Genomic DNA, 15,534 nt, shown 5'->3' with positions numbered 1-15,534 from the left:
TGATGAAGAGTTGATATCCAAAAAATACAAAAATTTTATATTATTCAATATCACAAAAACAAATAACTTGATTAATAAATGGGTAAAGGATCTAATAGACATTTTTGTGAAGAAGAAATACAGATGGTCAACGGGCATATGAAAAGATACTCAGCATCAATAATCATCAAATAAGTGTAAAGTAAAATCTGCAATATGATATCTCACACCTGTCAGAATGACTGTTATCAAAAAGATAACAAGTAAAAAGTGTTGGTTGGTGAGGATGTGGGAAAAAGGGAATGCTTGGTCATAATGTAAATTGATGTAGCCACTATGGAAATTAGTATGGAAGGTGCTCAAAAAATTAAAAATAAGACTACCATATCATGCCACAATTCTACTGGGTATTTATCTGGATAATGAAAATATTAATTGGAAAGTTTATATGCCCACTGATTTTCATTGCAGCACTACATACAGTAACCAAGATATGAAAGCAACTGTAGTGCCCATTGATAAATGAATGAGTAAAGAAGACATGGTATTTGAGTGTCTGTATACATATACACTCGCCACATGAAAGAATGAAACCTTGCCACTTGGAAGAACTTCAGTGGACCTAGAAGGCATTATGCTAAGAGAAATAAGTCAAACAGAGAAAGACAAGTACTGTATGATTTTGCTTACATGGCATACCTAAAAGACAAAACAAATGAACAAGCAAAACAAATCAGAAACAGCTGCAGGTATATAGAACAAAAACGCAGTTGCCAGAGGGCAGGTGGATCAGGGAGGAAAGAAATAGGCGATGGAGATATAAGAGGTATAATCTTCCAATTTCAAATTAATTTCAAATAATATCAATTAATATTTCAAATTAATTTGAAATTAATAATTTCAAATAATAATATAGGGGACTTGATGAAAGTGAAAGAGGAGAGTGAAAAAGTTGGCTTAAAGCTCAACATTCAGAAAATGAAGATTATGGCATCTGGTCCCATCACTTCATGGGAAATAGATGGGGAAACAGTAGAAACAGTAGAAACAGTGTCAGACTTTATCTTTTGGGGCTCCAAAATCACTGCAGATGGTGACTGCAGCCATGAAATTAAAAGACGCTTACTCCTTGGAAGGAAAGTTATGACCAACCCAGACAGCATATTCAAAAGCAGAGACATTACTTTGCCTCAAAGGTTCATCTAGTCAAGGCTATGGTTTTTCCAGTAGTCATGTATGGATGTGAGAGTTGGACTGTGAAGAAAGCTGAGCACTGAAGAATTGATGCTTTTGAACTGTGATGTTGGAGAAGACTCTTGAGAGTCCTTTGGACTGCAAGGAGATCCAACCAGTCCATTCTGAAGGAGAGCAGCCCTGGGATTCCTTTGGAAGGAATGATGCTAAAGCTGAAACTCCAGTACTTTGGCTACCTCATGTGAAGAGTTGACTCATTGGAAAAGACTATGATGCTGGAAGGGATTGGGGGCAGGAGGAGAAGGGGACGACCGAGGATGAGATGGCTGGATGGCATCACCGACTCAATGGACGTGAGTTTGCGTGAACTCCGGGAGTTGGTGATGGACAGGGAGGCCTCGTGTGCTGTGATTCATGGGGTCACAAAGAGTCGGACATGACTGAGTGACTGAACTGAACTGAACTGATAGTCAATAATTATGTAATATCTTAGTATGATGACAGATTGCAACTAGACATATCATGGTGATCATTCTGAAGTGTATAGAAATATGAAATCACTATATTGTGTAATAGGAACTAGTACAGTATCGTAGGGGCTTCCCTGGTGGTGTAGCGGTAAAGACCCTGCCTGTCAAGCAGGTTATTTAGGAGACTCAGGTTTGATCTCTGGGTCCGGAAGATATCCTGGAGGAGGGCATGGCAACCCACTCCAATATTCTTGCCTGGAGAATTCCCATGGACGGAGGGGCCTGACAGATTCTACAGTCCATGGGGTCACAAAGAGCTGGACATGACTGATGCGACTTAGCATGCACACACCCATAGTGTTGTAGGTCAATTATATTCCCCATGAAACAAACAATAGAAAAGAGATCAGATCTGTGATTATTAGAGGTGGGGTTAGGGAGAGGAGGAATTGGATACAGTTATGAGATAAATAAAGACTAGGGTTGTAATGTACAACTGATAGTTAAAACTGCTATATGCTATGTATGAAAATTGTTAAGAGAGCAAATCCTAAGAGTTCTCATCACAAGGAAAACATTTTTTCTTTCTGTTTATTTAATTTTGTATCTATATGAAATTGTGGATGATGCTCATTAAACTGTCATAACCACTCCATGATATATAAAACTCAAATCATTATGCTTACATCTTAAACTTCTACAGTGCTAAATGTCAATTATATCTCAGTTAAACTGCAAGAATAAAAAAACAGTGGTAACTACTAGATCCAGACTTAGGATCCTTTATGTGTTTATAATCAGCTTTTACTTTCCTTTTGGCCTTTAGGTATGTATGGAGGAGGCAAGCAAGTACGAAATTTACACACTGTCCAAGTGCACATTTGTGGACGTTTTAGCGTCTTAGTGGAGATGATAGAAAGCAAGTGCAGCAAGTGTCCTGCCCAGTGGCTGCCATGCCACCACGTGGGATCCAGAGACAACATAAAACCTGTATTAAATAAAATTCTGATCAAAAATTTCAGTTATTCACAGAACAATTGGTTACTAGCCATAAACTATTAATATGCCATCTCATCCAAGTCTTTCCATTCAGTTATGTTTATCACATTTTTAAAAAAGGTGTGAGAAGGAAAATATTGTGGTACTTAAAATTTTGATTTTTTAATGAAAAATTACAGGAAGCCAGTTTCCTGAGCTACTAATAATTTTTAAGGAAAGAAATTCATTATTTTTCAGTGGCCTTACATAACAAGGAATGGACATCAAAGGGCACTAGGCCATAGGCGCCCCTTGTTCAAATTAGAAAAAGATGCCTTTCTTATCATAGTTTTTCTTCCATATGCTGAAATTATCATTGTATTCTTTTACTTTTAATAACAAGTGACAATGTCATGTAAACTTTTAACAAATGTATAAATTGATCATTTCTAAAAGTAAATGGTATCTCTTTAGTTGTGCAGTGCACAATCTGTGCAACCATGTTTGGTAGCCCTGAGACACTCCCTCTGTGCAGAAAACCTTTTCTAGAGCTTATTTTTTTAAAGTTCTATGTAGCTATGTGTGTAACTCTATGTGTTATTGGTTGGACTGCTTTAACAAAGATCTTAAAATTCAGTGACTCAAAAAAGATACAAGTTATCTTTCTCTGATATAACAGTTTAGCAAATTACAGCCTATGAGCCAAATTTGGTGCCCAGCCTCTTTTTGCATGGCCCTCAAGTTAAGAATTTTACATATTTAAATGATGGGTAAAGAAACAAATAATAAAAAAATCAAATGTATGACAGGAGAAACATATGGCCTACAAAACCTGAAATATTTATTATTTGGCCTTTTACAGAAAAAAAATTTGCTGACCCTAGTATATTGTCACCCTGCTTATTTAACTTATATGCAGAGTACATCATGAGAAACGCTGGGCTGGAAGAAGCACAAGCTGGAATCAAGATTGCCAGGAGAAATATCAATAACCTCAGATATGCAGATGACACCACCCTTATGGAAGAAAGTGAAGAGGAACTAAAAAGCCTCTTGATGAAAGTGAAAGAGGAGAGCGAAAAAGTTGGCTTAAAGCTCAACATTCAGAAAACGAAGATCATGGCATCTGGTCCCATCACTTCATGGGAAATAGATGGGGAAACAGTGGAAACAGTGTCAGACTTCATTTTTCTGGGCTCCAAAATCACTGCAGATGGTGACTGCAGCCATGAAATTAAAAGAGGCTTACTCCTTGGAAGGAAAGTTATGCCCAACCTAGATAGGATATTGAAAAGCAGAGACATTAGTTTGCCAACAAAGGTCCGTCTAGTCAAGGCTATGTTGTTCCAGTGGTCATGTATGGATGTGAGAGTTGGACTGTGAAGAAAACTGAGCACTGAAGAACTGATGCTTTTAAACTGTGGTGTTGGAGAAGACTCTTGAGAGCCCCTTGGACTGCAAGGAGGTCCAACCAGTCCATTCTGAAGGAGATCAGCCCCAGGATTTCTTTGGAAGGAATGATGCTGAAGCTGAAACTCCAGTACTTTGGCCACCTCATGCAAAGAGTTGACTCACTGGAAAAGACTCTGATGCTGGGAGGGATTGGGGGCAGGAGGAGAAGGCGACAACCCAGGATGAGATGGCTAGATGGCATCACCAACTCGATGGACTTAACTCCGGGAGTTGGTGATGGACAGGCAGGCCTGGCGTGCTGCAATTCATGGGGTCGCAAAGAGTCAGACAGGACTGAGCGACTGAACTGAACTGCAGCATAAAGGCTGTTGGATGCTCCAAACAAGAAAGAAGCCCTGTGCCACAAGGTCACTCCTCAGATTTATTCTATCATATTGTTCTACTATCCCTCACCAGGATGTCATCTTCATCTGTATGGTCAAGGTTGGTACATTACCACTATTTCCACATCCTAGTCACTGCAAAGGGTACAGTTAGAGTAAATGTCAAGCACTTTGTTTTTTAAAGTAAGACCAGACGTTTCATGTATCACACCCCCTTGAATCACATGGCCAGAAACATGGCATTTTGCCATGGTGAACTACAAGGTTAGGGGGAAATGTAATCTGTCTGCACAGCCATGTGCTCAGCAAAAATCCTCAGACTTCTATTACTAAAAAGTAAGAGAGGCAATAACTGGTAGTGGGTAACTACCCATTAAGTTGGACATAATTTAACACCTGAACCACCATCATCATATCCCTCTACACTCCCAGCTCACCTCCTGCAATACCTGCCTTCCATTTCCTCTCCAGGTAACCAAGGTTGCTATTATCCTATCATTATGGGAATATTTTTATTTGTTTAATCATCTATGTTCAAATCCCTGAACTATATAGTTTAATTCCTTTAAATAGTAAGTTTCCTTGGTTCCTCCAGATTAGGTTATGGTTTACACTTTTCTTTTTTTTATTTTATTTTTATTTTTACTTTACTTTACAATACTGTATTGGTATTGCCATACATTGACATGAATCCACCACGGGTGTACATGTGATCCCAAATATGAACCCCTCTCCCACCTCCTTCCCCACAACATCCCTCTGGGTCATCCCCGTGCACCAGCCCCAAGCATGCTGTATCCTGCATCGGACATAGACTGGTGATTCAATTCTTACATGATAGTATACATGTTTCAATGCCATTCTCCCAAATCATCCCACCCTCTCCCTCTCCCTCTGAGTCCAAAAGTCTGCTATACACATCTGTGTCTTTTTTGCTGTCTTGCATACAGGGTCATCATTGCCATCTTTCTAAATTCAAGAATATTTCACATCTTGTGCGTGTTAGTCATTCAGTTATGTCTAAAACTTTGTGACCCCATGGACTGTAGCCCACGAAGCTCCTCTGTCCATGGAATTCTCCAGGCAAGAATACTAGAGTGGGTAACCATTCCCTTCTCCAGGGGATCTTCCTGACCTAAGGATCAAAGCCAGGTCTCCTGCACTTCAGGTGGATTTTTTACTAGTGAAAAAAAAAAAAAAAAAAAGGAATGCATATGTAATGCTGAATAACAAAAAAATGCCTTTCTTTAAATCACACAGATAAAATAAACTTTTACAAACACTGCCCATTTTCATACTATTAGGAAAAGAACAAAAGAATAAAAATTATTCATAGCAACATGTTTATTTAAGCCCTACCAAAGTTTTCATTTACAAGCAAATATTTTGGGGGGAAAGATCACAAGACAATATTTTCAAGTGTCATGTCACTCACATAAAAATTAAACTTGCAGAATTTACAAATTAATATTCTGAGCAGACATAAATTATACATCCTTTTGCAAAATCCAATCTACAGCATTTAAAATTCATAGTTACAACATAAGACATTCTTTCTTTACAGTCTACCTATTTACATAGCTTTTCCCACTGCAGATGATAAAGTTCTCATCATAGCTACCAAGGTTTGCAAACACAGTATAATTAAAATATATTTAGCAGCATATAAAAATTAGATTAAAAGGGAAAGAAATACTACTATTAAATAAAAATGAAATTAAAAGGTGGATAATAGAAACAACTCCATAGGAAAATAGATCAAAATGTATTTCTGTTAGGACATCAAAAATGTTTCCCATCACAGAATGTATGCACAGCACTAATAAAATAATTTAACAGCATTTTAGTCCTGAGCACACAAAATAGCACTGCAAAACTTTGGTCAATACAAGTAAATGTCAACATCTAACACAATCTGTTTAACATTCTTTGTTAGTAGATAAACGTCAAATCCATTTTATGAAAAATCACTGTCAATAATATTCTCACATCTTTTTCATTACATTAAAAGAACTTGTAAATTTGGGAACCCTCTGTAGACTGACATAAATACCAGACAAACCAATGTTTGACTAACATTCCCATATGATTTAAATATGTAAATCAGCTGAACAGACTACATGAATGAGATAACAGTGGGTGGCATTATATTCTAAGTGTATTTTCTGTCACAAAAGCAGACATTTTGCATTTCAGATAATTTGAAGTTTTTTTTATAGATAGGAACAAAAATCCAGCCACAATAAAAGTGAGAATCAAGCAGTGTATCAATTATAGGTTATATATGCATTGGTAGATATTAAAATTTAGCACAGAGTACACAATTTTATTAGAATACCATTTATATTCAGTAGTTGGATTCATATATATTTTCCAGTTAACTCCATTCACAAGTTTTCGGGTAATAAATTCAGGACAACATTTTCCATAAAGAAGATAAAGTATTATCACAGTATTCAGTTTCTGACTATCTTCACTCATGTTTAATTACTGGCAATATCTTCCCCCAAATCTCCTGTGTCAGAGATTTGACCATCTTGCAAATTTCGAGTCTTCCAAATTCTTACAGTTCGATCACTACAAAATAATAAATTAAAAATGAATATGTGAAAACAGGTAGAAAGATACAGTTCTTAGAAATACTTATCAAGAAACAGTTACAGAAAAGGTCTTTAACAGATATAGATAAAAATATACATTTTCCTATAGGTATATCAAATAGGTACCCATAATAATGAAATTAAAAATAGTTCATATTATGAAAGAGTTACTATGTGCCAGGTGTTGTTACTATGTTCCCCTCACACACATTAATGCATTTTATTCTCTTTACCTACCATGAGATATAGATAATGCTATTATACCCTATTTATGATGAGCAAATTGGGGTCCAAAGAAGTTAACTAATTTGCCCAAGATCAAGCTTCCCTGGTGGTCCAGTAATTAAGACTTCGCCCTTCCACTATGTATGCTGCACAGTGCAGCCAAAGAAAATAAAAATCTGCCCAAGATCACAAAGTGACAGCACCAAGATTTGAAACCAGGCAGATTGACTCCAAGGCCCCATCTCTTAAGGCTATATTGATATAGTCAGTATATATGGTCAGAGGTCTTCAGGCATAAAAGCCCAGAGTAAGATCACAGTGAGGAGGCCTGGGCAGGGATTTCAGAGAGTTGGTGAATCTGTCAATATTCAGGAAGAATTATATTCAGGTGAAATCAGCATAAGCCCACAGAAAAAGCAGGCAGCTACTAGGAATTAGACAAACACTCTACCTGTCATAGAACATAGACGATTCAATGCATTTCTGAGAAAACGCTTTTATTCACCTAACATGTTGGTTCTGGGTATTAGTCATTAGACAGTTACATTTCTCCTGGCTCTAGAAAGACAGTGTTGCTTTTCTCCAATTTCTTAATAAACCCAAAGCCAAAAGAAAGAGTTGCCATGAAACTGTATAGTTTAAAAGCATTTCAAAGATTATGTAGCATATTTTAAGGATATAGAAAGTTTAGTGACTTGTCATTGTAACATTACAGAAGACAGAGTTGAGCCTAGAATCCAGGCTTTCTAGTGTATAATCAATAATCTCCTCACCCCTAATTCTTACCACATGGGGGAAAAAAAATCACATTTTTTTCTATTTTTAAAATCTACATGAGATGATGGATATTAACTAAGCTTACCACAGTAATCATTTCATTATATGTGTAAGTCAAGTCATTCTACTGTTATACCTTAAACAGTGTTATATGTCAATTATATCTCAATAAAACTGGGGGAAATAATAATCTTTCACCAGCCCACACAGCACAGATAATTGAAAATAGCAAGGGGATATGTTCACTTGTCCACCCATTTATCCATTCCATTTATTCATTCAACCATCCATTCAACAAATGTTTATTGGGAACTTGCAGTGTCCCAGGCATTATTCTCGGTGCTTGGGATCAATTAAAAATAAATAAATAAATAACAGAATCCTATGCCTTTGTAGATCATATATTCTAGCAAAAGGAGACAGACAATAAAACATGATAAAAATTATTAGTTTATTAGAAAGTAATAAATGTGACAGAAAAATTAAGGAGTATGGCAAAGGGGATCAGGATCAGGAGTGGTAGGTGATTGGAGAGATTAAATTATAAATAAAATCACAGGGTTATTCTTACTGAGAAAGAAAAATGTTAGAAGATCAGGATCTCTGAAGGCACTCTGGGCAAGTGTCTTAAGGCTGGAATAAGCCTGATATGTTCAAGTCCAGCAAAGATATTATCAATGCTGTAAGAGAAGGAACATGCCAGAGGGTATTAGAAGGTTAAGATGAGAGATGACAAATGCTCAAAGGGTTTAGATCAAGTACAGCTTCTACTTTAGATAAAATGGATGACCAATACAAGTTTTTGAGCAGAGAAAGAACAAGATGATCATAATTTTTAAAAATTTTTAAAAATTACTCTGGTGTCTGTGTTGAGAATAGACTACATATGGGCAAGGGACCTTGCTTGTTTAGGAGGCTATTGTAGTAATCCAAGAGCTGATGGTAACTAGGGTCAGTGAGGTAACAAAAGGCAGGGTGAGAAGTAGTCAGATTCTAGATATAATGTAAAGGTAGAATACCAACATAGTTTGCTTATGAATTGGATATAGAGTATGAAAGAAAGGGAGGAATGAAGGTGTCTGTACTGAGCAACAGAAAAAAAAGAGAAGCCTTCAGCTGACATGGAAAAGGGCATAGGATGAGCAGGTTTCTCAGGAAGGCTGGGGGTTTAGTTTTGGACATACAAAATCTAAGATGTGCAAACTTCCACTACTAGTCATGACGGAGTAACCTATGCCAGGTTAACACTTCTGTGAGTTAACACAAAGTGAAAACTTGACAAAATACATGGAACAACTATTTTCAGAAACTGAGGGATGGGTACTTTAGGCCTGTAATTCCTGAGAAAAGGGAAACAGAGAAGGTGAGCTCTGTGACAGCCCTGGCTTTCCGTCTGGAAGCACTTGCCACACTACAGCAAGCAAGAGCGGAAATAAACAGAAGACCACAGGATCAGAGTTGAAAAGACAGTAATAAAAATCTGGGAAGTGTGAAATAGCTGTAATTTGTAAAACCAAATAGAGAAGAGGGGAGAGCTATGCAAAAAGGACTATGCCATTCCACCAATCTACATACATAGGGGTCCCCTAATGGCTTTGACTGAAGGCTAAGCTGCACATGAGTAGAGTCAGACTACACGGCCAGACCAAAACACAGCTGTGAGAGTGAAGTTCTGACCAGTGAAGTAGAGAATAGCATCAAACATTCAAAACATTCAGTAAAAACCCAAGAGTTGATGTCTCAAAAAGATGAGCTGAACCACAAGTAACTTACATAACTTTAAGTAAAACCCACTGTCTTTAAATGAATAAAACAAAATCCAGATACTCAAAACACAACACTACAATGTTCAGCATTCAATAAAATATATGACATAAAATCAGAAAAAAATAAGACCTATATCATAAGAAAAATCAATCAATGCAACAGATTCAGAAATCATATATGACAGAATTACTTATACAAGGACTGTGAATTACAAAGTACTTCAGTCTTCCCACCTATAAAATAGGGATTACAATAATAACTTTCTAGAGTTCTTATAAAGACTAAATGAGTTAATGCCTGAAAACACTTAGAACAATGTCTGGTAGATACGAAGCCCCATATAAATATTTGTTAGGTAATGAATAAGTAGAACTAATTTGAAAATAGGCCTTCTGATTTTATTGGTTATTTTCCTGATTTTTTGTTACATGGTAAATACATTTGCATCTCATGCACTGTGGGTAAACTGAGGACATTTTCAGTTTCTCAAAAATAAAACTGTATCATGGAAGAAAAATATTATATCATACCTCAGTGATCAGACCTCAGTGAGTTATAATAATTTTATAGTGTCCCACAGATATAAGGGGTATTATTTCCCATAAATGGTCAAGGACAAATAAGTTTCTAAGGGAATAAACAAAAGTGATGAAACTTAAGAAAGTAATGTATCTCAGAAATAGCATCAATGCTATTTGCTATTTATGCAATAGCATAAGTGCTATCGAAGCATTTAAGATAAGCATCTTAGAAAAACACAAAGGAAATCTTTGATGTATTTTAGAGATGACAGAAAGTAAATTTAAATGAGATGAGGGATTCAGTGCAAACAGCACAAATAAAAAGAGACACCACAGAAATTTAGCAGAAGTTTCAAAATAAAATCAGGGTAATTGTGTATTTAGGACAGATGAATCAAGAAGTGGCTCAATAAATTAAGTAACATAATCGGTACACAAATGACATAAGGAGATTTTCATGAGAAATTTCATTTTGAATGAGATGAACACCTCACATTATAGTACATATGATTTCCTTTCCAAAAGTACTTATACATAATGTATTATGCTATAATACATATTATGTCATTTTTTATGGTCACATCTCTACACCTTCTTCAAGCATCTTCTTAAATGTCACTTTCTCAGTAAGATCTTCATTGTCCATTCTATTGTGCAACCCCAGTTCCTAGCGATGCTCTCATCTCCCCTCCCTGCTTGCTTTTTCTCCATAGTGTCTCTTACCATGTAACATATTTTACTTGTTCATTTTTTCTTCTCCTTAGAATGAAATTAGGATTTATATCTGGTTTGTTCAATTCTCTAGTCCCAAGATTTTGGAACAGTGCCTGGCACACAGGAGATTCATAATGATGAGCAAATAAGCAAATAAATTAATCAATTCAGTCATTCTAAGAAGGAGGGAGTATATATTATTATTATGTACTTAGATTTTAAAGGAGGTGGAAGAGGCATAAAAGAGGTGTTTTTTTTTTTATGATTTGGTCTAAATGTGAAGAATGAGGCAAGTTTGATACCTTTTCTGGAAAGACAATTTAGAAATTAATCACTTCTGAATGATTTTTTAAAAATTAAAACTGCTACAGGAAGATCTGGTAGCAGACTTTCTAGTCTAAGGAGAGAGCTGATACAGCAGTAACACTATTATCATATAACCTGGGGAGCCCAAACTCCATGACCACAGTGCATCTCAGAAAATATAAATAAAATATCATAAATCGACCTGGAATGGCTGTAATAAAAGAAAGATTTCATATGTTCTACATTTCCAAATATTTACAACCTACATTATTTATTAAATCTGAACACAAGTAACCAATAGGAAAAACTTACTCAGCTGCAGTAAAAATGTGGGTGGAATTAACACATATGGCATTGATAGGACTCTCATGGCCTTTCATCTCTCCAACAGGCACAAAGGTGTCTATGTTCCAGAGTTTCAAAATGCCCCCTCTGCAGCCACTGAGCAAAACTGGGTGGCCTGGTACCACTGCCAGGGCACAGACCCAATCCTTATGTGCATTTGGAACTTGCTGAGAGGAAAAAAGAAAAATTAGCAGCTTAAGGGAAGCCTTTCAAACTGACATTTTCACACCAAAATAAGTTACCAAAGTTTTTATTGACAAATTCAAATTTTGGAACACTGAATTGGTCTGGAAACCATAAAAATTATTTTCTATTAAGTAACTCTTAGAGATTTAAACAGATAAATCTGTAATTTGCTCCTCAATTTAATTCTCTAGTTATCATCAGTGTTATCAGTATTAAAGGCCTACAATATTAAAAAATCTATAGAATCTACAACACATGGCAAGTATACTGAAATTTTCAAACACCACTTCCTCTTCAAAGGAGTAAATATCTCACCTTTCTAGAAAACGTATCTCACACAACAAGTTTGAAAACTACACGTGGTATGTAGAATATAAGGATTGTCTCCTAAAATCGCTGCCTTAAATTCTGGAAGAGAACATAGAGGCCTAAAGCTTTTTGAAGAAGGCTGGAGCTAACCTACATGTTTCACAATGTGTAAACAATACTTATGGGCTTTCCTGGTGGCTCAGTGGTAAAGAATCGACATGCCAATCCAGGAGACTCAGGTTTGATTCTTGGGTTAGGGAGACCCTCTGGAGAAGGAAATGGCAACCCACTCCAGTATTCTTGCCTGGGATATCCCATGAACAGAGGAGCCTGGCAGGCTACAGTCCACAGGGTTGCAAAGGAGTCAGACACAACTTAGCGACTAAACAACAACAAACAATAATTATAAGCTCAGACTATATGACCACATTTTATGCATATATATATTCATATATATAATATAAAAGACATCCTAGAATGTATATCTATAAAAGAAAAGCTTTTGAGTGCAATATATGTGCCTGTTGCCAGTTTTTTCTATTAATATTCATGCTACTTGTTCATTTTTTTTTTGTCTGATTGTAAGCAGGAAAGTGTGAGCAACTGTAATACATACATACACACTCATACATTTATAAGAAAAAGCCTGAAATTGAGAACAATTCTTCTGGGAATTAGGAAAAGCTACTGATATTTGATTATACTGACAAAACACTTCAACTCAACTATCATTCTATAGGAAATGAAAGAACCACCATTCTTGGATGTATGAAAATGAGATGAAGAATCATTTAGACTGCTTTGACCTTAGCAAAACTTGGTACTCTGTGGAATATATGTGAAAGTATTGAAGTATTAGTTGTTCAGTCATGTCCAACTCTTTGCAATCCCAGGGAAAGTAGCCCACCAGGCTTCTCCGTCCATGGAATTCTCCAGGCCAAGAATACTAGTGTGGGTTGCCATTCCCTTCTCCAGGGGATCTTCACAACCCAGGGATCAAACTTGGATCTCCTGCATTGAAGGCAGATTCTCTACCATCTGAGCCACCAGGGAAGCCCTTGGAATATGTGTACATAAAAACAAAACAAAATGAGAAACTGACTTCTTCACTTCAAGCCTGTATTTAGTAAACACATGCACAGGGCATGGAGGCCTGGCGTGCTGTGATTCATGGGGTCGCGAAGAGTCGGACATGACTTAGCGACTGAACTGAACTGAGCTGAACTGATGCACAGGGCAATCCCAGAGCTTCCAATTCTTATCAGAGTCTATTCTTCTCTTATCTATGAGATATCATTAAATGTCTAATGTTGTCCTTCTCATAATTACTAACTCCGGTAGGTGATAATGAAACACTTATTAAGAGAAAGCCCTGATTGATACCATCCCTAAATGTTGAAAATCTTACATAGAGACTCTTTGTGTTCTTATTAGAATACTGATGACTTTGAAGTACCCACTCCATCCAATGAAAAGGTTTTGAATTACCTGTAGAAGATCTTTTTGAGCTAAATCCCATTTCTTGATTCCATTATCTCTGGACCCACTAAATAGGTTATCCCCATGTATGGTTAATGCTTCAATGCCATCATAATGAGGGGGCTCAAAATTGTGGGTGGGACTCACAGTTCCAAGGGCCCCTTCAGTTACATCAAACATCTAAATAAAAGCAAAATGAAAGTAGTCATCCTATTTAACTTACAAATAAGCACCTTAGGTATTCATTCATAGAAACACGTACACATGTATATTAACCAAATGTGACTTGTTATGAATATTTTACTAACAAAAATGACTTGCTTTGAGTGACTCAGGATGAACCTGAGCCCTAATTTTCACATGTTGCATGCTTACATGTTTGTAACCTCTTAAGAAAGACAACCAATTTTTTCATGTGTAAGTGTACAAATGATATGTTAAATAATAAAAAAGGTTACACATAACAATCCAGTTGAAACTCAAATAAATGATATGATTGTTATTTAAACACAATCAGGCAGCTCTGCAATCTTGGTGGTCATCACAAATTCTCCAAAGCTGCTATTCAATTTCACTCCCTTCAGTTGCCCTCATTTCTCTCAACTACTGAACTTGTGAGTTCTTAAAAAGCCTAGTATAACCAAAAATAGACTTTCTGGACCACCCCTTCCCCTCACAGTTACAAAAGTTTCCTTTTATTCTCAAGCATTCTCTTATCCTTCCCTTCTTTCCAAGATACTAAAGTGTACTTAAACTTGTGAGTTTTTAAAAAGCCTAGTATAACCAAAAATAGACTTTCTGGACCACCCCTTCCCCTCACAGTTACAAAAGTTTCCTTTTATTCTCAAGCATTCTCTTATCCTTCCCTTCTTTCCAAGATACTAAAGTGTACTTACTTTTTCTCAAGGTACACATCTTTGATCTGATCTGATTCTTTTTTGATCTGATTCACCAATTACTACTACTTCACTCTTCACACTTTCCCTCTCCACTAAGCCCATTTTCTAACCATATAAACATGCTCAAGTCTACCAATACAAAATCCTCTTGCATTAACCATTCCATTTTCAAGTCATTAACCCACTTCTCATCGTAACAAAAGTTTCTAAAAGAAGATTACTTACAGTCTTTCTGTCTCTTTTTATTACTATATTCTCTTTTTGTTTCTGTTGGTCCTTACAGGATTCCCCAAGGCTGAGTCATATCAACCTCTCTTCTTTGGCCATATCAACTAGTCCTTAAACATCTGCTTCTATTTGAATGGTTCTGAAACATATGTGTCTAGTCATAACTTATCATGGACTTTGTACTTGCCTTTCAAATGGCATATTGGCTTACATGAAGAAGTCCTCTATTAGTATTTCAAATTTAACATCGCCAGAATCAAACTTTTCATCTCTCCTCATCTTATCTGTTACTGGCATAAAACAAACATGAAGACCATAATACGCTCAGTATAAAAGATGGGGGATCGTGACGATGAGCTTTAAGCATTAGTTGGATGACTGAGGTAAAAAACATCTTTAAAATCCCTCCCAACATATCCTCTATGAAAAAGTGAGAATACATTTTTAAATAAGATAACAAAATCAGGAACTGAGTGAGGAAAAGATCAGGAAGAAAAAGTAAAGTCTAGAAATGAGAAAAAAGGACTGATTAAGAGAAAAGCATCCTAGGTACATCTGAATACTTCAAACTTATCATTTAATAGGAAAATATAATTCAATAGCTTTATTATACACACTTTGATGTAATGATCCTTGGAGCCAGTGATGATTAGATCTTGTCCATTAGAAATCCGATCTACAGTAAGACACATAACAGGGCCTAGATGTCCTGTTAACTTTCCTGTGGACTGAAACCTTTAAAAAGAAAGAAAAATAATTTT

At 36.3% G+C, this 15,534-nt stretch overlaps 1 protein-coding gene across 1 annotated transcript in view; it reads right to left on the bottom strand.

Moving 5' to 3' along the window:
* Nucleotides 1-6,885: 6,885 nt before the first annotated feature.
* KIF21A (kinesin family member 21A) overlaps nt 6,886-15,534 on the bottom strand; it is a 154,461-nt gene continuing 145,812 nt past the window's right edge. The window contains exons 35-38 of the mRNA XM_052640567.1: nt 15,391-15,508; nt 13,656-13,826; nt 11,640-11,839; nt 6,886-6,994 (exon numbers count right to left, since the gene is read on the bottom strand). Of these exons, the coding sequence (XP_052496527.1) occupies nt 6,901-6,994; nt 11,640-11,839; nt 13,656-13,826; nt 15,391-15,508 (583 nt within the window). The 3' untranslated portion in view covers nt 6,886-6,900. The remainder of the gene's footprint in view (nt 6,995-11,639; nt 11,840-13,655; nt 13,827-15,390; nt 15,509-15,534) is intronic.

The sequence above is a fragment of the Budorcas taxicolor genome, chromosome 5 (assembly GCF_023091745.1).
Source record: "Budorcas taxicolor isolate Tak-1 chromosome 5, Takin1.1, whole genome shotgun sequence".
Lineage (NCBI taxonomy): Eukaryota > Metazoa > Chordata > Mammalia > Artiodactyla > Bovidae > Budorcas > Budorcas taxicolor.
This window is presented reverse-complemented; position numbering and strand designations above follow the sequence as displayed.